The sequence below is a fragment of the Colius striatus genome, chromosome 4, assembly GCF_028858725.1.
Source record: "Colius striatus isolate bColStr4 chromosome 4, bColStr4.1.hap1, whole genome shotgun sequence".
Lineage (NCBI taxonomy): Eukaryota > Metazoa > Chordata > Aves > Coliiformes > Coliidae > Colius > Colius striatus.
The window spans coordinates 75606928-75634468 of NC_084762.1; the positions used below are offsets into that span (position 1 = coordinate 75606928).

The 27541-nt window shown below is 40.2% G+C and overlaps 1 protein-coding gene across 2 annotated transcripts; it reads right to left on the bottom strand.

Moving 5' to 3' along the window:
- Positions 1-22: 22 nt before the first annotated feature.
- On the bottom strand, positions 23-24964 carry ANKRD46 (ankyrin repeat domain 46). 2 transcript variants are annotated; one of them, XM_061995862.1, is made up of 5 exons: positions 24948-24964; positions 8912-9069; positions 7923-8265; positions 6510-6668; positions 23-1981 (listed from the first exon to the last, which is right to left on the bottom strand). In XM_061995862.1, the coding sequence occupies exons 3-5, from the start codon at positions 8231-8233 to the stop codon at positions 1765-1767; spliced, it is 687 nt and encodes a 228-aa protein (XP_061851846.1). In that variant the 5' UTR covers positions 8234-8265; positions 8912-9069; positions 24948-24964; the 3' UTR covers positions 23-1764. The 2 variants fall into 2 exon arrangements, with proteins under 2 accessions (XP_061851846.1, XP_061851845.1); XM_061995861.1 differs by lacking the exon at positions 24948-24964 and adding an exon at positions 20468-20549.
- Between the last annotated feature and the right edge of the window lie 2577 nt (positions 24965-27541).

Genomic DNA, 27541 nt, shown 5'->3' on the forward strand with positions numbered 1-27541 from the left:
AATGTAATAATAAACCAAAACATATTTACTACATGTATTTATTTGTGGCATCCACCCATACTGAAAACACAGTTACAGATTATGCAGGTAATACAATACTGAAAGATAACGTGATTATTCAAGATACAGAGTATTATTAAAAGAAACGTATTCATTTAGAGAAGTGATTATAACTTGGGCATACTATAAGTTTGTATTTCTCTGTTCATGAACAGATGTACAACAACTGAAATATTCAGGAGGGTGCTCTAGGTTTTTTTGTTTGGCTTGGTCTTCTTAAGAGGCACAAACAAAAAAAAGAAAAATCAAAGAAAGACAACTATACCCTCTTCACTAAAACATATGAACAAGAAAAAAAATAGACACATGGCAGCAGGACAGAGAGAGGGAGGGTACTTCTATCAATACTTACGGTAATTTATGATTTTACAAAGCTTAATGTTATTTAGCAACAATTGAGGAGTGGCTAAGTAAAAAAAAAATAATCACTAGGTTTGCAGAATTCATTTTGTTTGGGATTTTCAAGACAAAGAAGAGTTGGATGCCATGGAGGAGATAATGTTTTCTTTGAAAACTTCCAACTTACTATGTACTACCATTCCAGCCTTCATAAAAGAGTATCTAACTGGTTTATATCCTTAGGTTATTCACAAACAAAGGATTCCACAGCTGAGTACAGAAGGGGTCAAGATTTCATTTAATTTAAATGTTCCTAAGTATTAACATTTTTAATATCTTTGTTCTGCACACTCAGAAAATAACTCATAGGTCTGGAAGTGCTGTCTGAAAACAACCAAAATGGAAATCAATTCTAGAAAGGAATTCTACTCAATTGAGTCCTCTCCACAAACATGGAAACAATACAATTACATGGTTAGGTCTGTTCCTTGTGGGAGGAACAAACAGTTATTCTTTGCGACATATTTCACAAAGACAATGGCCTAACAGAATTATTATATACAGAGTAGAACACCTAAATCACTTTTTAACCACTCTCACAAAGAAAGGTTTGCTTAGTAACATTTCAACAAAAAGCAAAAGTTTCAGCCTAAGGCTGAAACAACTTTACTTTCAAAGCACAACAAATAGCTTTGTTCTACAAAATTTATTTCAGGCAGGTATTAAATGCAATAAATTCCTCTGGGGAAGAAACACTATGTTAACCTAATAAATAAAGGAGCAATCTGTACATTAAAGACACAATAAAACTTGAACTATTTTTCATTCTCTTTATAAATGAGCAGATACGAGACTATGTGGAGGCATTAAAAGAATTAGAAAGTTGCAGCTTATTACTATCGTATCAGAATGCATTATTTTATTGTTTGATTTCTTGAGGAGGACTTTTAAGAGAATATTTTTCTTTCTACTGGAGCAAAATACACAAAAATATCCAACAACAGATTTGCCCCTCTTCATAGGGAAAATAAATCAAAATTGGTTCTGCACTAGGATGCATTTGCCATGCCCAGGAATTTAATAACTATTCCGGAAGGCCTTTCCTAATCATAGCCTTTTATCAATGGAGAGGATTATCTTCATATCTTGCCTGCAAGTCAAGATAAGTCAGAGGTAGCTTAGGAATGTTTTAGAATTTAGTGTTTTACTTGAAATGAATCAATCCCTCCTTCAAAGGGGTTAACAGTAAGTAAAAAAGGCAAACAGTATATACAGCTGCCACTGCCTGCACCAAGAGAATAATTCCAAGAAGCTCAAAATAAGATTAGAACAGTGAAAAGCATGGTGTGCTTCTTAGCATTTGCTTCAGTGCACCAGTTCAGGCTGGTTTTCTACAAAAGGAAGCACCCCACTAACATAGTATGCTATTCCAAGCGACAGAAGAGCAATGACAATGATGAGGAGCAGCACCCTCCAGAAGCCCAGGTCTTCCACAAACTCTTGCCACGTCGTGCGGAAACTGGAAAGAACTCCTTCACCTTGCTGTAGGTTTGGATTAAGGAGGGAATGGCTTTCCATTGCACTACGAAGGATTAAAGTTAAAAATACATCAGAGCAAAAGAATACATGTATACAAGTATGACAGTAATCCTACTAAGAGCAACTGAAACATTCTAAATTAAAAACTAAACCTACCTGCAGATTTATAGCATTGCCCCTGCTAATTCAAAACAAAGCAGATCTAAACTGAAGTTAGTTCAAAGGATGTTTTATTAATGTCTGTAAAGAGAACGATATTTGGATCTGTACAACTGCAGGTCACTTAGGACCTTCAAAAATCAGGCCCTGTAATTCCTACTAAATATGGCTTAGTAAAATTTAATGATGTATAAGTTAAAACACCAAGGAGCACAGTTCTCACTAATAAAACAACAAAATATCTTTTAAAAATAAACTGTGATGAGTAAAATGGAAACTTTAACCAATATAATTTAGACTCTGAAGTCTGTAGTGATCTTTACTACTCTCCTGTGTGTCTTTCTTAGAGGCCTCTTCTCTAGCATTAAAGTATCACAGAAAACAATAAATTTGGATAACAAGTGGTTCAGAAACTTTCTGATCTTCAAGACAACTTGGCATTGCTGTGTTTTCTGCCATATGGTGTTCAGCAACTGCTTTGATGTTTTAACATTCCACTACCGATCCATCAGGCTCCCTTAAATTGTCAAACTGTAAATTAGGAACTGAACTCTCACTTTTAAAGGAGAAATATTAGGAGAATGAGGCTGTCATCTTGACAATTAATCTCCTTTAGAAAAACCTGTATGGTTTCCTGTAGCATTCTCCCAATTTTGCTGGGTTCTCAATTGGTTTGCAACAGGAATTCTTCTCTATTGCTGCATGAAAAACCTCACCAAGAATAGAAAAAAAACTTTCTCATCACTTGATTTCACTTATGTAAAATTTCAGCCTTCTGCACAATCCTAATACTTCTCATTTGAGCGAACTTACATTAGAGGTGTTTACAGGATCAGGCTCTGATGGGCACAGAAAGGAAATGGTGAAATCAACTATGAACACAGTGATGCCAATAGCAGAAGCTAAGCAAAGACTTTCTTATTTTAAATCCTCCCTTCTAATTGCTTTCAGTTACCATATTCCTAGTTATCTCTTAGAGGAATAATAAAACATTGCAGGGAAAAGCAATTTCCAGGTCAAAACTAATTGTAGAAATGCTATTGTCTTTGGTGACAATAATAAATGGAGAAGTGCTTGTTATCAGAAAAAGGTCTCATTTCTGAATCTCTCTGCTAAAATTAAACCATGGAAAAACTTCACACTATTCATGTGGTACTCCTTCTTAGGAAGCACAGCCATTGAAGAATATTTAGCCTAAAATCTCACAGCTTACTAATGTATTGCAGCGTCTCATGCAAAAGCTTTTAGAAATTGCCTATTAAACAGCTTGTCTTTTTTGTTTTTTAAATATTTACCTTGCTGTAAATCTATTTTTGCCTGCCCATAGCTGCAGGATTTGGTCATCTTCCTTGCTTATTATGATTTCCCAAGCAAAACAAAGGGTTTAATAAAAGTCAGCCACTGGTGTAGAGCAGAACTACTCACTCATTAAGTACTAACTAGTTAATACATAAGCACAGAGAGGTTAAATAAAGATGCAATGCAATTTAAGTGACAAGATTACATGCTTGCTCATTATTTAGAAAAGGGAATATAGAAAATGCTTTTGCTATTTTATAATACAACCCAGTTAAAATCCATGTTATTCAAGATATTTCTTCTTATTACGAAATACAGCCGCTTAAGAAATGGCAACGCAGCACTGCATCCCACAGAAGGGTTTGTGCCACACAGGCCAGACAGATGTTCCCTTCCGTTTCCAACGCAACGTGGAAGATGACACTTGCATGCACTTGTGGGCACAGTCACAGGTCATGCTGGGCTGTGTACACGGACAGGCTGCCCGTGCCAAAAGGCAGACGGAGCGAGCTCTGCCTCCTGACAGCACACAGTGCTGCTCCTCACTGGGAGAAGTGCAAAGCAAGAGAAATGAAATGTAACTCGGGAACCCAGCGTTGGCCTCTGCTTCCACAGCAGCAGCAGCTGTATGTATTAAGGAGCACAAAACTTAGGTCAGAGACTGTTTTTAGAAAGAGCACCCATTATTTCTGCATGGGTTCATACATAATGTAAGAGTCGGGGCGGGGGGTGGGGGTGAGAGGACAGAAGACATTCATCCAAGTGTCTCTAAAATGTGAAAATAATACTAAAGAGTGAGGAATGAAACTGAGGAGGTCTGAAAAGCCAACTCTTAGAAAGATATTATTTATTTACAAAGCAAACAGCACACAGCTAACTTGCTTTTGCTGCTGTAGGCATCTGTTATTTGTTATTCTTAAAATAATGTACTTCAGACATCTTAAACACATTCACAAACAAGCTGGGTAGCACACTGTTTATGTCTCTGTGCCTCTCCCCAAGGAGAATTGACGACTTCCTTGCCAAAGCAAACAATACAACATTTATGAAGGTCAAATAATAGAAAGGAAGCTATGTTCATTAAAGGGACATTATCAAATAAAAAAATCGGAATTTAAATGAGGCTGAGCTGTTGGTCCATATGTTTAAACAAAACCAGCATAAATGCGTTTCTGGGTGACAAGCAACTTTCAGTGAAATTCAGTCAGGTCAGAAAGGTAACATGCACAAATTCTTTTCATTTATACCCAGGTAATTTTGAGAATATTAAATTTTCTATTCTGGGGCTGAGAACAGTCTCTCTGATGAGTGGGGTCACCTGCTGTACATGAAAACTTCCAACTTGCTTGCTGGAAGTATTTGGCATCATTTCTGTAATTTTCTTGGTTTTGCCTTTGCTGTTTGCTCAACAACTCTATCTAGAGAGTTTCATTTTCATGTACATTCTGTCAGAAAGTGAACAGCAATTATGTGACAGAACTCTGCCTTTAGTGACATAATGTTCCAGTAGTCAAAGTTCATCATCATTATTAGACAACATCTAAAATTAGGGATTTGAGTAAATTCAGTATCAGAGCAGGTCATTCTGAACAACACTGATATCCTGTTTCCAATATAAATTAAAAACCAAAAGCAAACCCAAATCAAAACCATACTTGAAAGATGTCTTGCATTATTAATCTCAGTCCTATGTTCTGTCATGTTTACTGGCAATTCAAGGATTTCTGCAAGAGAAATAGCCTCCTTTGAAACTTGCAAAGCTTCTTGCTTCATCTAAATCCTACAAGCAGACTGTTTTAGAAGGTCCTTGTAAAAAAGACACTCCCAATTTTCAATCAAAAAAAGTACTTGTGGTTTACCTGTGCCCTTTGGCTCTTATGCTATCACCATCTTTTGTCCTAAACAGTTATTTCACGTTGTTCAAAACCAGTATTTCTTGTCAGCAGCCACACACCTCTCCAGCCTTCACTCTGCCAGGCTAGAACAAGCTCTAGTCGTCTACTTTTGCAAGGAGCTGCTTCACTCCCTTGAGTGATGAAGTAAATGCTTCTCCATGGTTCTTAAAGGGTAAATGAAACTTTTTGGCTGGGGCTAAAGGGCACTATAAAACATACTACACAGGAGAAGTTACTGTTGCTTTTTACAACAGCCTGACAGTTTTCGTTATGCAGTGGAAACATCTTGTGTGTTGTAGGACTTAATACTGCCTTTTTCAGGGCAGCATCAACTCCTGGAACTGACTAGTACATCAATCCTTTTCTCCTTTACCCTCCTTTTCCACTGAGGAACTTCCATTTTACGGCACAGAGCCGCAGGTAAGTGAAGCTGCATTTTGTGCTACTAGATCACAATTTATTCCTACTAATTCCCTCTCCCTTGTCATCTCAGGTTTTTGTCTATGCAATCCTCATTTTCCTCTGGGTAGCCTGTGTCTCATTTCTCAGTATCACTAACAAGCTACTGTGACTTTCTATGCCAGGGTCATTTATGAAAATTGTAAGCACAGTCCCAGAACCAGACCTTTAGGAATTCATTAGTAACTTCTCTCTAACCCAGTGCTTTCCCTGAAAAGTCAGCAATTTTCCCAAACCCGTCACTTCTTTATCTATCTCTCTAGCCACTGTGAAATTCTTATTTTACTCTGCACCTTTTCCAGGACTGCTATCGATAGCAATTTCATACATGGCACCATATAAAATCCTTTGAGTTGAGATAGATGAAAAGCCTGCTATCCCTTCTTTGCATAGATAATCCATCTTATAAAAAGGATGTCAGGTTAGTCTGTGATACTGGCATTTTTCTTTCACCCCATTTTCCCCTTGGCTTTGTGACAAGTGACAGAATCTTTATTTTGGGGAGTCTGCAATGGAAAATGAGTCATTGTTTTTTAAAATTTTCAATATAAAATGAAAATCTCAATTAAAAAAAAAGTTCTTTTTTCCTTACATTTAGTCTGTTGAGAGATTTTTTTCCAAAGCTTAAAATTTTATTTTGATTTGGTCTGACAGTACCAGGCCAAATTTGATATCATCTCTTTTGAGGAACAAACAATCAAGTCAATCACAAAATTCTAAAAGCCATGCTCCCAGTAATTACTTTTGTTTTGTAAATACCTTTCACTTTCAGCAGTCTGCATTGTTTCCAGCTTTGAGTGAGCTCCTCTGTTAAATCCTTTCACCTCTTGCTCCTCTAAAGACTCCAGCAGTCTTATCACATCTTTATTCACACCCCTTCGTTTTGCAAGAACAAGTGGCGTTGCACCTTGGTGATTACTAAAATAACCCCACAAAAAGACATAAGAAGAAAAGAAACTTTTAACATACAAATTTTTTAACATCAGCATAATATATTTCAATGTACTAAGTTCTTAGAAATATTTTCTGTTCTATCAGACGGTAAGAAAGCCCTACATATCCAAGTTATAACTGGCTACATAAGAAACTCAGTATATTTAGGTTTGAAATCGCACAACTCTTTTTCCTCTAAATAAAATCAAAACTCTTAGTACTCTGGGTGTTACAGCAAAAAAATAAACAGGAGATTCATGGTATTGTTCAAGATTAAGCTTAATTTCAAGAAGGAATCATGCAATTTGGTTCCTCATAGTTCCTTTTCCACATGGGTATTAGGACATCAGGCAAAAATGAAATAAAACACAGATGGTCCCTCTGCTACTATTAAAATAACACTGAATAGGACTGGAGCTGCCTTCAGACTAGGGATTTTCACCAGAGTTGTTTGAAACAAGAAAAAAAAAAATCCAATCCACAACCCATAAAGAATCTAGTCTGCCAATAGCTAGTTTTGCTGAGCTGAAAACACTAATGAGAGGCAGGTGAAAAAGGGACAAAGGTTTTGAAGTTACTACTGGTTTTTGCACACATATGTAGAAAGTTCCATAAATAAAATAATTCAGTTACTGCAATGAAACAGTGAGTTATTTTGCAGCTTGAGAGCTTACATCTGACCACTGGCATCTGACAGCTGCTGGAAGCCAGAAGGAAAGAATATACAATATTTAAAAGAAGTACTGAGTCACAGACTTTGAGGGAGGGGGAAAACACTGAAAGGAAGCATTGTTACCAAAGGAGTATGGGAATGAACTGACACACACATATACTGTATTTTCTTTGTCTTATACAGTACAACAATTGATACAATAGCACTGTGGAGGAGAAAATTCTTTTAAAGTAGTCAATGTGATTTCTTTCTTTTGTGCCAACCACCCACACCTCGCTGTCTGGCCAAACCAGGATAGCAAAGTCATCAGTGAGGCAGAATTGGATACAGCAGCCCACACCAGCAGCTGCTCTTTTTATTTGCTTTGCTTATTGCACAGACTAGTAGAACTGGCCTCTTAATGTTTTGCTGTCTTCTTATTTTTTGTTTTTATTGAGTGATATCTTAAAAAATTGAATTGAATCAAATACAGCACTTCAGAAAGAGCAGATTTATATGCAAGGCTCTGCTGACAGAAGACTAATGCATCACAAAATATATGTTGTTAAAAAACAAAAGTGACTTACCAAATATCAATTTTAAGTCCATTAGACACTAGGAACTGGATGGTATCCACATGCCCACACAGGTGAAGGGCTGTGTTACCTTGGTAATCAGTGGCTAGTAGATCAGCACCAAATTTATGCAAGAGTTGACAGATGTCTACATTTCCTCTGGCTGCAGCAAGGTGAAGGCCAGTTCGGCCTCGGCTGTCACGAATGTTTGGGTCGAAACCACTCTCCAGCAGTCGTTTGGAATAGTTAAAATCTCCATCAATGCAAGCCTGCAGCAGTGGCACATTTGTCTGAGAAGAGTCGTTTACAAAAACGTAGGACATTGTTCTGATTCTCTCTGGAGTAGGTAACTAACCTGCAAGTAAAAGTGGGAAGAAATAAACATAATGCAAGTATTAGTAAGCTGCTCAGGTTCCCAAACAAGAATGTAAATTCGTTTATAAACCAACTCTGAAATCTTCCTACATATTGACATCCTGTGCTGCCTTACCCTTCTGCTAATGCAGAAAGAGCTCTTCTTAGTCTTACTCATGCCTCTGGAAACAGCAACAAAGCTTTGTTATTACAGAAAACTGATAAGATCAATGCCACAAATGCTAGGCAAGTGATTAGCTTTCACTACTAAGAGATCACATGTACTAGTATGGATATTAAAGGGCAAAACACTGTAGATCAGAACTGAAAGGGAGAAGAATGACCTTTCATAAACAATTCAGTTATCAGACACAGCGACGCTAACTGCAATTCTTACCAGCTATAAGCAACATTACTCCAGCGGGATTTCTACCACCTGGATTTGAACTTTGAGGCACCAAGCACAGTCAGCTGCTGAAAACGCTTTATTACTATAAATACTAATTCCTTTATTCCACAAGAAATACATTTTTTCATATTCTTGGCAGAATATTGTTTTTACAGTGCCCCTGATACACAAACTACTGAACAAACAAGAACAGCAATATGGACCATGGAAAAATCAGTATATTATGTGAATTACCCACCTGAAAGTGAAAACTGGAAGTGGTTACAAGGAGGACAAGGGCAAAATGAAGTATGGAGCTACTCTGAGTTCAACTTGGATCCCAATATGAAGAAGCACAAATGTAGTTTCTCTGGCTTAATATTAAATAAAGGATAAAGTCCTTTCCTGTATCAGGACCTAAAGGAGGAAGATAAACATTGTTTCTTAATATAGAATATTTTGTGAACTATGATTTAAGTTTGCAGAAAAATATTTTAAGGGTGACTCAAATAACAAGTGTAGGATGACACTGTGTGTTTATAGGACACAAAAACTTGAAAACAAGGCAAAAAGAGAATGATTACGTAAGAGAATGGTACAATGTGCACAAGGCAATGGTAAGAAGAAATTAAAACCTCTAGGAGACAGCAAAGCTTTGCATTGCCTCAGAGAAAAAGCAAAAAAATTGGGGGAAATACTATAAACTAGTAAAAATCCCTAGGTGAAATCTCAACACATACATTACACAGTTCAAGTGATAGAAAGGAAAAGTGATTTTACTAGAAAAGCTCTAAATGTAAACTGAACTGCAACTTTACTTGACACACTTGATTTCACTTGCGAAGGGTTTGTATTTCAGGCTCACGATGTAGCAGTGTTCTGATTAACTATCTGAACCTCTTGTTAAGAGTGCTACACACAGATTTACATTTTCTTATCTATATAAGGTATCCTTCCACACCAGTGCACTCATTCAGCCAGGGGAATGGAAACATGGCCAGGGGCCAAAGACTCTGATTTAAAACTTGCTATTTTTTTTTAGAGTTTATAATATCTGTATTTTATAGACATATTTGAGATCAAAACCAAGATCAAAGTACCTACAGAAGTAATTTCAAAATGTTTACACCCTGATGGTCTGATTAACAGCTGCAGTATTTGGGGTTGTTGAGGTTAATAAATCATATTTAAATTTCCTATCTGGACAAATTCTGCTGCATGTGTCAACACAGTCTAGTTTCCCAGTGCAGTGCAGGAATGCACAACTTTTCTTTCTTTCTTTCTTTGATACAGAAGAGAAAGAGATAGGAATAACTACTATGTCCTGGTATCTGTATAAGCAATGATTTTAAGCAGAGTACATTCCTCTTGGCTGCAAGTATGTTTTTAAGCACGTGATGGTGTATCACTGGCTCAAGCACCCTTTCCCACAATTATCTTCACAGCAAAAGACCAGTTCACTGCTGTACCGTAAAACATTTCATACAAGCCTGGTCTCAAGTAGAGCACCAACAGCTTTCTTACAACCCTACACAAACAGAAAGGACCATGTACTTACTGGTATTTCCAATGTATATGTAAAAAAAATCCCAGACATTGCAAAGCTGGGATTCCTAGCTGACACCAGTTGGTGACAGGAATTTTCATTTTCTTGCCCATTTCTCACTCAAATCATAAATGAAATGTAACTTCCTCTTCAATCCCGCTAGTCCAATCTTTGCTGAGAAAAACAGTGAGCTTAGTTTCTGTATTATGGGGATTGTGACCTTTACGTTGTGCACTAAATCTTCCCTAAAGTTAAATCATAAATAATTTTTAAATCTCCAATTATCAGTCATAGTAATGGTATATCAACAGCACAAACTCCTATTTGTACTTGACAAAAAAGATTGTGGATCACTTGTAAAATAATATTTGAGAGTTTAAACCTGTTTAATAAAGCAATGCCTAACATAAATCAACAATAGAATATTATACTGAAAGAGACGCATGATATTGGAGAAACAGTATGCTTTTATTTTCATACCAGATGTGCATGTCTGGTAAAGCCTTACAGAATTCCCCATCATTTCACACAAAATTCTGATGAAACATTAGCTAATAATACCAGAAAAAAAAACCCATCACCATCTTATCTTCTTCAGAAAGGAAGCGCAAAGATTAGCAGTTATGAGAAAGTGTAACTGGAAGTAATTTTGATTCAGAATTATTTATCAATATAAACTTTTAGAATGGATTCCTGAAGTGTAGAAGACTCAAGTGAAACCTTATTATTTCACAGCAGGAAAGACAAAAGAAATCCAAACCCTTCCTCCTGATGCTTGAATATTGTGGACTAAGCAAATGCATTAGCAAAAAAGAAAAAAAACCCACACAAACTAGACCATCTGGTTTGATTTATCTTTGTGATTTAAAAGAATTTCTTCTACAAACATAACTGTATGTTACATATGGCTACCTATCCTATGCCAGCTTTAAGCTGCATTGAAAGCTGAATGATAGACCACCTTCTACATGCCCGTTCCCAAATGATACATTCTTGCCTCAAATTTAACCCAATTTAGCAAAACTTCCTGTCTAACAAAACTCAGGGAAAAAAATTGCAATAGTTCACAACTAGATATTTTTGGGTCAACAAACTATGGTTACATCTCCATCCACAGTATGTATCAAAAAAAGCTATTGCTGTGACGAATACCTAATACACTGGATTCAGAAACAAAATTCCAAAGCATTAGCCATTCCCTTTAAATCCCTTCTGAAAGCCAAACGTGCCTAAAAGCTGGTGTACCTACCATTAAGCACAACAGTCACAGGCACAAATTAGGACAAATGGACTTGCATTAGTAACAAGACACAAAAGTATTGCCAAACAAGCATTCTGAATATCCCTATGAATTACTACTACTGGAGATCAACAAATCAAATTTGATTCAGTAAATGACTGCTTCTAAAAACATGCCATTATCTACTGGAAATGTATCTGTTAAATTATACTTTTGTTTAAAAAAATGCTGTTATTTGTAAAGTTTTGTAAGTTATTTCTTGACATTTTGACAGAAAATTAGTTTTGTGAAAAAAAAAAATTAATGACATCCTCCCAAGCAAGAAGGATTTCCACTAGAAAGGCACAATATAAGCATAAATTTCCCCTAAATTTATACTACATGGATATAGCCTGAGTACAGTGTATTTTTACTATTCATTTTAGAAATGCTGCTGTAAGCCACTTAGATGACACATGTAGGCTAATACAGGATATGAACATCTAATTGAACTCATCTGTTTTCAAAAAGAATGCTTATATTGATTCTGTAACAATAATTCATTTATCAGAAGTCAATTGTATCTCACTGTACTGCATACAATGGCAACTCAGTGTCACACGCTTATCTGTTGTATAACATTTTCACATCTGCAGAATCACACAATCTCAATGTGGCAGGGGTTGGAAGGGCCCTCTAGAGATCATCTAGTTCAACCACCTGCTAAAGCAGGTTCACCTCAATCAGGTCACATAGGAACATGTCCAGGAGGGTTTGAAAACCTCCAGAGAAGGAGACTCCACAACCTTCCTCGGCAGCCTGTGCCAGAGCTCCATCATCCTTACACGAAAGTTTTTCCTCATGTTCAAGTGGTACTTCCTGTGTTCCGGCTTGTGCCTGTTACCCCTTGTCCTGTCACTGGGTGCTAAAGAAAAAAGACTCACTGCACCCTCTCGGCAGCTGCCTTTTAGGTATTTCTAAGCACTGATAAGATCCCCTCTCAGTCTTCTCCAGACTAAACAGCCACAAGAGCCAGGAGTGATCTTGAATAATTCAAACCATAGAGTTAGATGCAAGTTCTGTTGCTTCTTAAACTAGTCCCAAATTTCCAATGACCATGGAGTTTTATTTTACAGTAAATATATACTGGTGTCTCTGCCTTCTCAGTAAGTTCAAACAGCTACCTCACGGGTCCAGAAAAAGAATAGAGTACCCAGATGGTGAGACACAATCACTAATGGGACCAGTGTCTCCACTACAAAAATATTCATGAACCTGACAAGTTGTAATTTATCATTCAGTCACTCCTACATAGGACATACCCATTCTGCAAAACTACAGTATTTCCAAGAACATTCAGAAAAGCTGAAGTAATTGTCCCCATTTTAAAGCAACACGTCAGGACAACAGAACATCATCAGATTGTTCAGTTCTTCGTGTTTCTCAATATTAATACACACTCTGACATTTCCAACATAAGCATCAGTAAGACTACCGCTAGAGAAACTGTCACTACAAAGCAATGGAAACTAAAACAAAACCAAGAAAAAGTAACATCCTTCACCCTATGCCAGCAAAACATATAACATGCATTACTTGTAAAATCTATGTTTGCAAACTCCCTTGTGGCAAAGAGCTGCTTCTTTCAGTACTATCACAGCAGGTTCATACGACCTATCTCTTCTTTCATGTCTCCAGCCAGACACAGATGTGTGCTAAGATAAGAACATAACTTGTGCCACTTGTTTTCAATCATTCCCATTCTCTTGTGCAAACATGAGACATACAGGTATATTCTTTTGATATCATAGCCACTGTGTAAGTAGAAACTCTGACATGCTGCATATAGTGCTTCGCACGTACTGGCTACAAAGTGCTTTATGGAAGACATCAGATTAATTACGGTTGCTCTTTTATGGATCAGCAGACAATGGCATTGAGAAACAGGGAACTTTGTCATCATTGTACAGTATGTCCACACTGTAAGATTAAAAAGAAACAAGATCTCAAACACCAATCCAAGGTTATAGTACATGTCCCCAGGTAATACAGTACACACATTGTGTATTTATGTACACAAAGCAAGGGAACGACAGCAAAGAGATCGTTCTTCTAGAACACCTTCATTGACAAGCAGAATCACAAACATTTATCCTTCCTACGCTTAGTTAGCAATTCAGTTGCATTACATGTTCTGGTGCGTATCTACTAAATATACACTGAAGTATTTCTGAACCTTGCTCACTTCCATCTTTGCTAAAGAACTATTTAGGAAGAAAGGCAGTTTACAGACTTCTTCAAATGGTCTGTTACTTTAATTCCCCACAACTAACTCAGGTAAATCAGTAAACAACTGCAGCACTTCGCTCGTCATTTCAGTTTGACTACATCTGCTGTTAATGAGCTGCGGGATCCCTCACACCGGTCATAATTATCAACCTTTCCACAAGCCTTTATTCAATTCCTCGTTTCTCCTGGCAACATGCAGCGCGCTAGCTCGTGTTCGTCCAGAGAACATGAAAGGTGGCGGCACGCCGTTTCGCTGCCGGCGTACGGGGAGGATCCGCCCCTCAGCAGCTGGCGGTGCGGGCGCCAGGCCCGATGGGCCCCGCAGGCCGCGGCAGCCGCGCTGGGGACCGGGGCAGCACTGCCCCCGCGCGGGCCGCCCCGCAACGGCCGCGGCGGGAGCCCGCAACGCGGGGCGATACAAGGCGAGACAAAAAGGCGTTCTGACTATCCTCACCGATACCGGTGTAAACGGCAATCGCGTCTGAGCTCTGATCCTGTATGAGCAAAAGGAGGCTTTGCTGTGTGGCTGGAGTACTGAAGACAAAGGTATGTGCTTTAAAAAAAGCACGCATTTATGCCGGCTTATCAAAAAAAACCCCAAACTAAAACACCCCATACACACCCTCACACAAAAAGCCTGGTCCTTACCTAGACAAATAAAATCACAGAATGGTAGGGGTTGAAAGGGATCTCTAGAGATCACCCAGTCCCACACCTTGCTAAAGCAGGTTCACTTCCATCAGGTCACAGGAATGTATCCAGAAGGGTTTGAAAACCTGTAGAGAAGGAGACTCCACACCCTCCCTCGGCAGCCTGTGCCAGGGCTCCTTCACCCTCAAAGGAAAGAAGTTTCTCCTCATGTTCGAGTGGAACTTCCTGTGTTACAGCTGTGCCTGTTACCCCTTGTCCTGTCACTGTTGCTGTAGAAAAAACACTGGCTCCATCCTCTCAACACCTGCCCTTTAGGTATTTCTAAGTGTTGATAAAGTCCCCTCTCAGTCATCTCCAGACTAAAAAGCCCCAGGTCTTGCAGCCTTTCCTCAAAAGAGAGACGCTCCAGTCCCTTCATCATCTTGGTAGCCCTCTGCTGGACTCTCTCCATAAGTTCTCTGTCATTCCTGAACTGGGGAGCACAGAACTGGACACAGGACTCCAGATGAGGCTTCACCAGGGCAGAGTAGAGGGGGAGCAGAACCTCCCTTGACTTGGTGGACGCACTTCTCTTGATGCACCCCAGGATGCCATTGGCCTTCTTGGCCATGAGGGCACATTGCTGGCTCATGCTTATTTTGCTGCCCACCAGAACTCCCAGGTCCCTCTCTGCAGAGCTGGTAAGTCTGAGATGAAAAGTTCACTAAAATGCAATACCCTGTGTCTAGCACAAATCAGAAGTCAGAGCTTAGCCAGCTTTATTCCAAAAATAAAGCAAAGCAAGGATGTGCTACTAAACTGTTTATTATTACATAGTCTACATTGCCTTTATTTCTTACAATGTGTATAATAGCTTACATGCTCTTAGTCACACATAACCTTGATGTATGCAACATCAAATCCAGGTTAATAGCTAGTGAATTGAAGCATATCGCTTCAAAAAAGCAGATGTCTCCTAAATTTGTAAGTTATTTATATATAACTGGATGTTTGATTTCACCTCTAAAATACCACATTGGTCTGCATGTTCATTAGAGTTCATTATTTTATATCAACAAATAACACCAATGATAGGACAACTAATGCTGTCAGATATGTGACTTCTATTACAACTGACTGATACAGATACTTCTGCTTAAAATGTTCATGTTCACACAGCAAATCATTAAAGCAGTTCATCAAAGCCAAACAGCTGATATATTTACTTCTTTCAAGTAGTCTAAATTTCTCTGACTTTACTTCATCGTATCACGTTGGATCATGTTATTACAGAATCACAGTACCTTAAGGGTTGGGAGGGACCTCAAAAGACCATCTAGCCCCTGCCAAAACAGGGCCACCTAAAGTCACACAAGAACTTGTGCAACAAAGAAATGGTAAAACTTTTAAGATTGTGTTTCTAATTAATATATATAGAGATGCTATTTTTCCTGAATAGTTAACTTCACCATGCTGAGGCTCAAATAACTTCTCTAAGCAGCCAAACCTGTAGTACTAGTGTCTGCCCAACACTGTGTGCTAAGGGACTGAAAGAGGTAAATCAACAGCTTACAGGTTGCAAGGACAACTGGCAAGTTTGAGGAGAAGCAGGCTGACTACTTTTTAAGTTCCTCATCCGCATAGAGGCTGGAATTGACCAAAATGCACTGGAAGATGGTTGACAAAATGTGTAATGGATTTGAAACTGTAACTACAGAACCTGAAGGGGAGGCAGCATAACTGACGATTACCAATTGCATCAATGGATCCTGCTGAGCCTAGAAACAAAAGATATCACTTGTACAAGGGAAACTTTGGTCTTTAGGTAACTTAGGAAATGCTAGTAACTCATCTGTAAAAAACTTGATATTCAAGATGAAAGCTGGTGCCCAGACAATGAACAGCGACAACATACAGGGTGTCTGAGGTAACACAACAAGATTCATTAGTTTGGTTCTCACTTGTTTCCCTGCAATATTTACTATCTGATTTACCTTTTTGACTGCTGCTGAACATTATGGTTACATTTTCATGGAGTCATTCATTGTAACTACAAAATGTTTTTCAGAGAACAGTATTTCACATGGAAAGTTGAGATGCTTTTTATGCTGCGTACCTTACCTACACTGAAATCACATGCCATTACACTTCATTATGCAGTTACTCAGCCTTACATGGCCTTTCTGCACCCTCTCACAGTTGACCTTATCTGTACGTCATCAGCAAACCCCATCACCTTGCTGCGTGCCCACTGCCTCTCCTAGGCTGTTCACAGAAAGGCTAACAGTTCAGAATCCACAACTGTACCTTGTAGAACTAAAGTTCTTCCACTGAAAAGACTGATCATAAGCTGACAAAAGCCACTGTCCTGGATCAGACTGATCCAGTTCGCCCAGCACTGCTTTCAATGGTGGAAATCAGAGAACCCTTTTTTCAGGGAGCACATGAGCCTAGCTGCTTCCTGCAACCCATTCCCCAAATACACCCCCTACCAGCCACTACTGTTACATCTGTAACCTCCCTGATCAGTCCTTTGAGCAGCCACTCCATTGACTTTCTGTCCATGAGTTTTTCTAGTCTCTTCCTGAACTTGACATGCTCTGCCTGCACTGCTCCCCATTACCACCTCTAAGTCTTTCCCCACATCCAAAACCACCCATCCACCAGCCCCAGGAAGCAAAACCCACTCTAGTACTGCAAGACTGGACAAATAATTTTGACCTTATCCACTGTCTTCATTGCCTAAGTCTTGATCACACCCCAGCCATCTTCTCTCTGTGTGAGTAATCCTGGCCTTTCAGTCTTTCCTCATAAGGAAGCTGATCCTCTCGCTAACCTGATGTAGCCTCCCTCAGATGCAGAGACCAGAACCACATACACCACCCCAGACGTGGGCGCACCAAGGTGGAGCAACAAAATGTAGCTGTCTCCTCAGTAGCCCACCTGAGGACACCCACCATTGTCCTGGCTCTAGCTGCCATAGCACACTGAGCTGAGGTTTACGAGAAACTGTCGATGGTGACTCCAAGAGCTTTTTCTTGAGTGGTGGCCAAGAACTGTGAGTTCAGCACTATATAAACATGACTTAGATTATTTTACTCAAGACATCATCTTACCTTCATGTACACTGAAGCTCATATGCCACTTTTCTGCCCTTTTCCTTTGTTTGGCAATTTATTTTTGACCACTTTTTGGTTTTTCTGTCATCCTCCCTTACGCTGATCTGACATTGTAAGAGGTCTCGAGCACGTTGGAGAATATAACCCCACCAATGAACATTAAAAGATTCATTCCTTTACATTTATGTTATAAAATTCAGCTGATGTAGCTGATTGCTTGGACGTGAGAAATTTGCTGAGTAACAAAACTGGTGTTTAAGCAGCTCTGTCCCACTCAGTCAAGGGAAATGTAATCAATAGAGTAGAAGAAAGAAATGCCACTTGGAAAAGTGGTGCTGATACATGAACTACAGGCAGAATAAGTTCTCTGAGTATAGATATGGCTTCAGTCAGGTACTGCATGAGAGAAAACTTTTTTTCCCACATATCTAGTAAGTATCATCTTTAAATAGTAAAGCAAACCACAACAAATCTGAACATTTCGATATCTGTGCTCTTGACTTAGGTGGTGTCAGAATCTCAGTGAACACTGACAACTGAAATTTGGTGGAACAGGCCCACACACTCAAGACAGCCCTGTCAGCCTGTCATCTACACCAACAGCATGCTGTGAATGGTCTCTACAGAAAGCTGAATGTGTCAGGATCGCATATTCAACATACTGTGTATAAACCAACACCCTCTGAAATATTTTATGTACTTATTAACTGACCCATCTGGAAGCGGAGCATCGACAACTGAGATCATGTGGAAGGCAATCAACTGACAGACTGATCAAAAGAAGGCAGATGCAACCCTCAAAATTCCAGCATAGCCAGGTAGTGAAGCCACTAGTAGTTCACTCCTTGGATGACCAGGGATCTTAGGTCCCAGGATGCAGATGAGAGCTTCAAGGCCACATGTATTCAGAAATTAACTGCACAAGAATATGAGGTGGTTTAATACAGTCAACTTCAGACACCCCTTTGAATCTCTCTTGCTCTTGCCGAGACAATTCTAAATGCAGGACATCAAAACTCACTGAGAGGAAACCTATCATTGAGTGAAGATCAGAATTGATTTCTATAGTCTCCTCTATAGGGGGGACAAAATAACATTCCTCTGGTAAGAAGAGCGCAGATGAACACACTTCAGCCTTTGACTCACCACAGCTTACTCTCCAATACCTTCTCTTCAACTCAAAAAGAGAGCAATTAGCCAGTGTAAGTTTCTGATTGTCACCAATCCCACGTTCAAGCTGCAAACATTAGTGTGTTTTTCTTCTAATAAACACATCTAACAAGTTTTTGTTAACAATCTATTTTACAAACAAACAATAAAGAAAACAGATTTTAAGTCTACAGATCTTAGACTCACAGATATAGTCTAAGCTTAGTCCTCTGATGTAACAAACAAAATCAGTCAGGTTCCACCTAAAATGTGTTAGGCTTTTGCTCCTCCTTGATCTTTTGGAAAGCTGCTCCTGAACATCAGTGCTCTCTGATACTTAGAAATTTTCATATATTATTCATCTTTAAACCTGTGTTAAATTATTAATGTATCAACATCACTCTTTAGCTCAATTTATTCCTTTCACAGTGTTTACCTTGCTGGTTCAACAATGTTTTCATTCTATTGAAAGGTGGCCTTTATTCTGCAAAACTAAAAGAGCCAAATGCTTCTTTCAACAGACCCTTCATTTCCCTGTTGTAGGCACATCGTCCTGCATCTGTTCCACTTCATCTTTTTACCTGACAATGAATAACACTGTACAATGCAGAGTTTTGTTCATGGCATATAACTACTCCTTCTGGATCATCACAGGTCAGCATTTACTTTTTCCACAATTGCTTAGCTTGTACCTGTTAAGATTTTCTTCTGTAAATTGTTAAAATTCTGTGCTTACAAGTTTGCAACTGCAAACCCTTTTTCTTTAAATTGTTATTGTACTTATTTCATATGACAGTTCTCAGGATCCCCTAATTCTCTCTCTGTAGTACTATAACCTTCTCCTATATTGCAAATGCCTCCCAACTCTTCACCATTATCAAATTAAAGCAGTGACATCTTAATTGCTACATCAAGATCTTTATTAAATATTTAATAAGATTGGTCTCAAGACGGATCTTCAAAGAACTAATTTTATAATATTTACACTCGGATTTGATGGATTTTCTTTTCAATATTACTCAGCAGTTTGTCTCTAGTTCCTCCCTGATCCTCTTTACAATTCGGGTGTCATCCCTATATTTTCAGCACAACAACGTCTTTTGCAGCTGCTGATAAAAAAACCCCAAACCTGTAGAAAAAAAGGCAACTACTCAGTTTCCTTTAAATATAGTAATACCTTTACCAAAGCAGTTTTGAGGACAGGTTTAAAAATAAAGCTCTTCTGGCACAAATATGTATTGTCTTTCAGTGTCACTTCTATTCACTGTTTTCTCCTGAAAAGTGTGTTCTTAAGTGGCATCCCACCGACTACGGTCCCACCGGGGACAGCCGCTTTCTCGTCTCCGTCTCCCTGCCTTCCCCTGATAACGGTGGGCCACACACCCGCTCTTCATCCACCAAACGTCTTCCCTCCGAAACCGCTTCGGCTGTGCTCTCGGGCCCGACAGTGCTCGGGCCTCACGCGGCTTCTGTTGCCGCTTGGCGGTGCCCGTGACGGCCGGGCCCTCCCCCCGCGCCGCCCTGCCCCTAGTCCCGGTTCCCTCCCTCCGCCCGGCCCTGTGGCCCTGCTCCCTTCGGCGGCCTGGGGCAGGCTGTCGTGTGCTCCCGCCGCGGTGCCGCGGCCCAGGGCCGGGCTGTGCCGCTGCCTCCCCCGGCGCTGCTCCTCAGCCTGCGCTGAGCTGCGCATAGCAGCGGGCGCGCAGCGCTCGGCAGGGCCCGGGCCCGACCCACACACCGCGTAGCGCCCTCCCCTCACAGACAGACCGACCGACCGACACGGCCCTCCCCCCGGCGGGCCGGCCGCCGCGGACAGACCGACGGACAGGCAGACTCACTCCTCCCCCCCGCCCCTCCCCGCTGTACCTTGCTGGCGGCGGCTCGGCTCGGCACGGCTCGGCACGCAGAGGGCGCGCGGGGCCGGGCCGGCGCGGGGGCGAGCGAGCGGGGACGCGGAGGGGTGGCGGAGGGGCCGGGCGCGCCCCCTGGCGGGCGGAGGCCTCCCGCAGGCCGCTGGTCACACCGGACCGCGCGGCGGGGGAGAGCGCCGGGACGTGCCGCGGGCTCTCACCGGCCACCCCCCTGCCTCGGCCGGCCCGGGGAGGAACCGTGGGAGGGAGGCACAGGCTAGACAGCTCAGAGGAAAACGAGGGGCAGCAGCTTTAATTAAGAGAATCCACTCTCAAATTTATAGGAAAAAAAACCCCACCTAACAGTTTAGCAGTTGTTTTTGTGTGTAAAAGGAACACCCGAAAGTTGTCAAAAGCTGCTTTATTTCTCACAGAGCTGCATGTGCTACCCCCATCGCACCACACAATCGGCATGCTGAAAATACAGGCAGAAGCACACTTCCTCTGCAGCTGCAGTCTCCTCAGCTCAGCGGTCTCGGAGGAGAGGTAAAGGAAGAAAATGTATACAACAAAAAAGGCAGCTAAAGAGCAAAGCTGTCTGACTTCCCCCAAACAATACTACTCGGGCTTTTTTTTTTCTTCCTTCCCTATTTTCACTTCCTTTCACTGTGTCTCACAGCAAGTCCTGCCCTAGGACAAGAGGAACCGAGCTCAAGTTGCACAGAGGGAGGTTTACCTTGCAGATTACGTGGAACTTTTTCACTCAGAGGGTTATTAACCGGTGGAAGGAGCTGCCCAGGGAGGTGATGGAGTCACTATCCCTGGAGATATTCAAAAGACCTGTAGATGAGATGCTGAGCGACATGGTTTAGTGGTGGGCTTGGCAGTGTGAGGTGAGTGGTTGGACAACATGAGCTAAAAAATGTGACATGATACTGTTCGGGTGCAGTGGTTGATCATTTTATGAGATATTTCAGAGAGAACAGATTAGGGTTTTTTTCTGCTGGAACAGGAGACAAGAACAGCTGTTTCTGCTCTTAAGGCTGATTGCAATCTATTGAATAGCAGTTCAAAACGTGCTGACATCACTTGTTTGGCATTGCAGTGGCCACAAGGACTTAAGGGCAGGTACTTTAACTGCCTGCTAGGACTTCTGAATTGGATTGACTGCTGTTAATCACACATCTCAATTTGAACTGTTAACACCAGCATAAATGAAACCTTTCAACTCTCCTTAAAGAGTACCTTGTACCTTCAAACTTCCATTACCCAGCAGGTGAGCTATAAGCACCCAAGGTGAAAGGAGGCAAACTACACCCTTCCATCGCGTATATCTGCAGTTTTCTGTTCTTCTAGGGAAAATTTATGGCACAAATTTCTCTTGGGCATCTTTCAACACAGTGTTTTGATATATACATATAGAAAGCAAATATAATGGAAAACTATCCGTGACAAAGCTGTGACAACCATGCTGCAATAACTGACACAAAGGCATTAGGAAACTGGAACTAAATTTTGCAGCGACTGTCTCTGTAGAAGTTGGTTCATACTTTCCAAACTTCTAAAAGAACACAAAATCCCATGGAAGCAGGTGCATTCTACAGCACAGCTTTACTAGCCTCAAATTCCACCAATTGCATACTGGTTAAATCATTTTTATCTCAATTCAAAAGATTGTTCTTGATCTTCCTACTGAATCTTCCTGCTGCACTAGATTGTCTATTGAAACAAGACTTTACAGGCCATTTCACTGACCTGGTACTATCAGTATACTCCTACAGGATCCCACAGAAAACCAAAGTCAAGTTGTTGTTCTTATGATCAGCAGAAAACATTTGGCATAAGCTTTCAGAGTCTTTGGACAGCAGTCAGTTCAGCTTTATGCCAACTCAGAGCAGAGGCTCATGAGATTCTTGGGGATTCTAATGGCAAAATTATAAAGACTCAACTCAAACAATACTTTTTCAAATGACAATGTACAAAGATAAACTTTTGGCAATTTTTTCAAGAGTCTTGCAAAGAGAATTAGAGAAACAGGAAAGAGAAACCTTAAGAACCTTAATATTGCAACTATCACATTTAGAAGTTACCTAAGCATGCTTTAAGATTTAATACTAACTTTCTGTCTAACATAGCTTGCTATATATGATGAGGCACAGCATGCCATACTATCACTGTTTTAACGTGGCTGCATACCTTCACTTGCTTTAACAACTTCATTCTAATTATCAGGTGTCATTTTCTTGGTTTCATAGTAGCAGCGAGACACTGCACTGGTAAGACACAGCTGACAAGTTCAGCCAAGGCTGCTCTCCTCTCAAAAATTCATTCACGGTCTGTCTAGCTCCAAAGGCTCGCAGTTGGTCCCTTCCAACCCTACCATTCTATGATTCTATGACATATTTTAAAGTATGTTCAGGTCAGACCAATTTCCTTGAGCCCAGGGTGCCATGCAACTTAGTCCTTGCTAAAGTTGTACCATAGTAAACTCACTGAACCATATTCTTCAGTCACACAGATACAAGTCTATTCAGAAAATCTCATCTTCCTTATTGTCATTTGCAAGTTAATTATGAATGCTGAAGGCCACACCTAACTCGGAACCTTGTCTCCAGCAGTGACAAGTACAGAGGACTTCAAAAGAATGGGGCAAGAAAACCCTTCACACAGGTCAACCAATGCTTTTTCTGAACATATAGCAACATTACTGTTCTTCAAGTTCAAATTAGATTCTGGTTCTCTCTCTTAGAAATACTTCTCCTTTGACCAGTCACACTTTGTCATAGAGGTATTTGTTTCAAGTCACTTCACATTATTCTCTTTCCATTTATTTATTATCATATTCAGCAAGTGACTTGGAAAAACAACATCTCTAACCCATTTAGCTACTCTGACACTATTAGCTATGAATACTAATTCCAGCATATGAACTTGGAATCCCATCTTTTACATGACAGGAATATGTATGTATAGATATAGTAAGTGTCAAATTTTCCAAAACCAGGCACAATTCCCAACTACAGGGGAAACTGAATACATAAACAATCCCAGTGCAGAATCCAAGTATAAGCCTGTAAACTACAGCAGCAGCTGCATGTAGATATACATTCTTGATCTCTCTCTGTGTCCTGGCTATCCATAAACTTCAAATGTCTCGTTTGGTTTTTTTAAGTGTTTCTGAATAAAATGAAGCAAGTTGTTGTTAAACTAAACTAAACTAAAACTTTTGTTCAGGCATGTTTCCTGCCCTCTTTTTCCTCCCAAAATTCAATTTTAGCTCCTTTTCCTACCCAGACAAGTTCTCATTAAATTTATTAGGAATCTCCCAAAGCAGAAAACCAGAGGTTGGGCTAAACACCACTACAGCAAACAGGACATACTGTATTTTCATTTTGGAGACAATTTCTCACTCACTAACTTGCTTTTGTTGGATGCTGGATTTCTTCTTATTTTTTGTGGATCCAGGCACCTCGATCCCCTAATTATATTGAAAAACTTAAACTTACAATAAGTTTAAATGCTCCCCCATGTACCCTAACAAAATACACTAAGCAAATCACCGTTCAGTTAAAACCCAGCAGAAAGAGTGCAGGAAATGAACAGACATAGTTACCAGTTATTCAATTTTGGTTTAGTCTATGCTACCCAAGCACTATCAACAGCTGACTACTTCAGTTATGAATGCTCCTCTTCATAATTAAAGGTTTACTGTACTTTTATTACAAATAAACTCAGAATAAGAGATCAAATCTTTTCCAAAATTAAAATTGGTCTTTTCTTCTGAATCACTTGCAGTTTAAAGCTGTGAAATAACATGCTGTTCATTGCCTCGTTGCTCACTAACCAGCATAAGTCTAGAAGATCACACATGTTCCTTCCTCTCCTTTTTTCTCTTCAGAAGTTCTCAGTTAGCAGACATTCAAAGTCTTTAGGTATCACAAGGTTAAACAAAGGCATTATTAACGCTGGAAATTATTTTTTAAAATAACAAGTATCTAACCATATTTTTAGCCTGCAAAATAGACAAAAGACTGCAGAAGTATTTTAGCTACAACTCAGATTTTTATTTTATGAACACTGCTATTTAAAACCAAAATTTTCCCAGCGTGAATGTCACGGATCTCAAATTGGTCTAACATTGCAGCAGATGGAGCAAGCAAGTGAAGCGGGGGAAAGTGAAAGCCAGAAATGGATACAACAGGGTAGTGCAGAACGTGCAAAAATTATGCTATAGATGTCCTTTATTATATACAGCAAAACTGAAGACAAGGAGAGAGAGCACAAACCAGATTATTAACACTGTGCTGATAAACCCTCGTTAACATTCAGAATATTATTTCAGTGAAACTGAGCAAAACCATACTTTTTAGTCAACTAATTCCTTTCTGTTGGAATATGCAAGATTCTTTTCCTCAATGGGATTTCACATTTGAAAGAATGACAGAGTAGCAGGCTTTTTTAAATATGCATCCCAATACCAACACACACACACTCACCATTTCTTGGCCTCCTTTGGCTGCCTTCATTATTTGTTCTGATATCACTTCCTTCAAGCAGCTACTCAGCAAAAAGGCTTAAAGAGGATAAGCCAGAGAACATTCATATTTCTTCTATGTACTTGGCTGTTCCATTTCTTCTGCACCAGAAAATTACAGTCCCTAGCTACTGAACTGTTACTTCCCTGATTCAGTTAATTTTATTCTGTTTAACATCCCTGCAGTGCACCAAACCAGCTGCAGTTGTTTAAAGTCCAGCTCCAGCATGACTAACCCTAACAGAGTGGAGAATAAGAATTTTTGTGACTAGTTTTGAGAGGTAAATGATTCTTTCTAGTTGTCTGTGACTTCTACCTTAAAGACTGTCAAATTATACCATAAGGTAACCACCAGTACAGGCTGGGGGTCAAACTGCTGAAGAACAGCTCTGCAGAGAGAGGACCTGGGAGTCCTGATTGATAATAAGCTAAATATGAGCCAGCAATGTGCCCTTGTGGCCAGGAAGGCCAATGGCATCCTGGGATGCATCAAGAAGAGTGTGGCCAGCAGGTCAAGGGAGGTTCTTCTTCCCCTCTGCTCTGCCCTGGTGAGGCATCACCTGGAGTCCTGTGTCCAGTTCTGTGCTCCTCAGCTCAAGAGGGACAGAGAACTTCTGGACAGAGTCCAGCACAGGGCCACCAAGATGATCAGGGGACTGGAACATCTTTCATATGAGGAAAGGCTGTGGGAACTGGGGCTGTTTAGTCTGGAGGAGATTGAGGAGGGATCTTATTAACATTTACAAATATTTAAAGGGTGTCAGGAGGTTGGGACATCCCTTTTTTCTGTTGTAGCTAGCAACAGGACAAGGGGTAATGGGATGTAGCTGGAACACAGAAAGTTCCACTTAAATATAAGAAAAAACTATTTCACCGTGAGGGAGCCCTGGCACAGGCTGCCCAGAGGGGGTGTGGAGTCTCCTTCCTTGGAGGTCTTCAAGACCCATCTGGACATGTTTCTATGCGACCTGATCTAGGTGAACCTGCTTCTGCAGGGGAGTTGGACTAGATGATCTCTAAAGGTCCCTTCCAACCCTACCATTCTATGATTCTAAGGTTAATCAAATGTGGCACTACCAGCATCAAAACCACTTCAATAAGTGAAGCAAACTGGAGTTCACAGGCACTCAGCATTGCCAAAAATCAAAGCCCTGGTCATTATAGGGCTGCAGCTGTTTGTAGACCACCTCAGAGTCACACCTTTCAGAGCTAATATGAACAGAGCAGTATGCATTCTTCCCACATACTGGGCATCTGGCAAAGGTGCCTCAGAGAGGAGTGGAGATGTTCTTAGCTCCTTGTGCTGTCTGATGGATGTGCACAACTCTTAGGGTGATGCAGCCCAGGTTCAAGACTGAAATGCACCCTGGAAATACACCTCACTGCTTGGTTTCTGAAGAGAAGAATCTCAGGTAGGGTGTCAAGCACCAAGAGATGAATTCAAGACAAAAATATCCTACAAGATCAGTAGCAGAAGGAGAAACTATCTCTGACTAAGCTCCAAATCATCCAGTCTTTTCATTTTCTGCAGTGGGCTCTAAGATCAAACCCTTATTTCTTCCACACAACAGCACATTTCTGGCCTTTAGCCCTTCCTCACACTTCTGCAGAAAGTGGGACACAAGTTTTCTGATCAACAAGTCTCTACATCAAGCACAACCCCAATAGATTTCACAGAAGAATTAACACTGAGGTAATTTCAGAGGTTTTTTTTGTTCTCCAACAGCAAAGAAACTAGAAAGCTTACTGCTTATGGCTCATGTTCTCACAAAACTTAAGCATGTCAGGAAATTAACACTTAGCAAATAGCTGTGTGAACTGCTTCATCACCCCAGAATTCAGAAGTCATGTGTGAGAAATCAAGCATTTTGATTTTACTTGAAAAAACTCTTCTCTGCTGCTAAGTGGGTCTCAGACACAGAAGCAGTGTACTTGGAACAACAGTCTATCCTCTTTTTATAGAGGCTCTATACCTAAACTGAGATGAGTGCTGTCTTTGATACTGCACAGCCTAGATTATTTGCTAGGCAGCATAACCACAGATGGATGACTTGAATTCCTGGATACTTTTCTCTTTAAAGAGCTGCCTGAAAATAGTGGGAGGAATGCCACCCTACAAATAATTCTTAAATGAGATTTTACATTTAAAAAAAAACCCAACTGTGATGTCACATACTCACACTCTCCGTTAACCTGTGTTAATATGGCATATATTTATATTTTAACAACAGGATTTTTTAATGGAAAATGGAGTGCCCTTGACCTTTGGTGGGCCTGACCAATTAATGACTTTGGATACTTACTGAGCCCAGAAAGGCTTGCCTGCTAAGTGTAGACATTTCTCTTTAATGGGAAAAAAAAAATCCTCTTCCTAGAAACTCAAATGCTTTTCCCCAGATAACTGTCCCCAGGATAACCTGCTTGAAAGCATAGCCACTGCTTTCTGGTAGAGATGCAGTAACCACTTTTGAAGATCCCCTATGGCTATAAGATTACATTTTATTCTGATCCTTTCTGAAAAGGACTGAGAACTAACCTGTTTTGTGTACAAAATTA

Coding starts and splice junctions, on each gene's coding strand:
- ANKRD46 (XM_061995862.1), bottom strand. CDS start 8,233: ATGTCCTACGTTTTTGTAAACGACTCTTCTCAGACAAATGTGCCACTG. Junction 6,669..7,922: donor GGACTTAAAATTGATATTTG/GTAAGTCACTTT, acceptor GGGTTATTTTAG/TAATCACCAAGGTGCAACGC. Junction 1,982..6,509: donor CAGACTGCTGAAAGTGAAAG/GTATTTACAAAA, acceptor AATCCTTCGTAG/TGCAATGGAAAGCCATTCCC.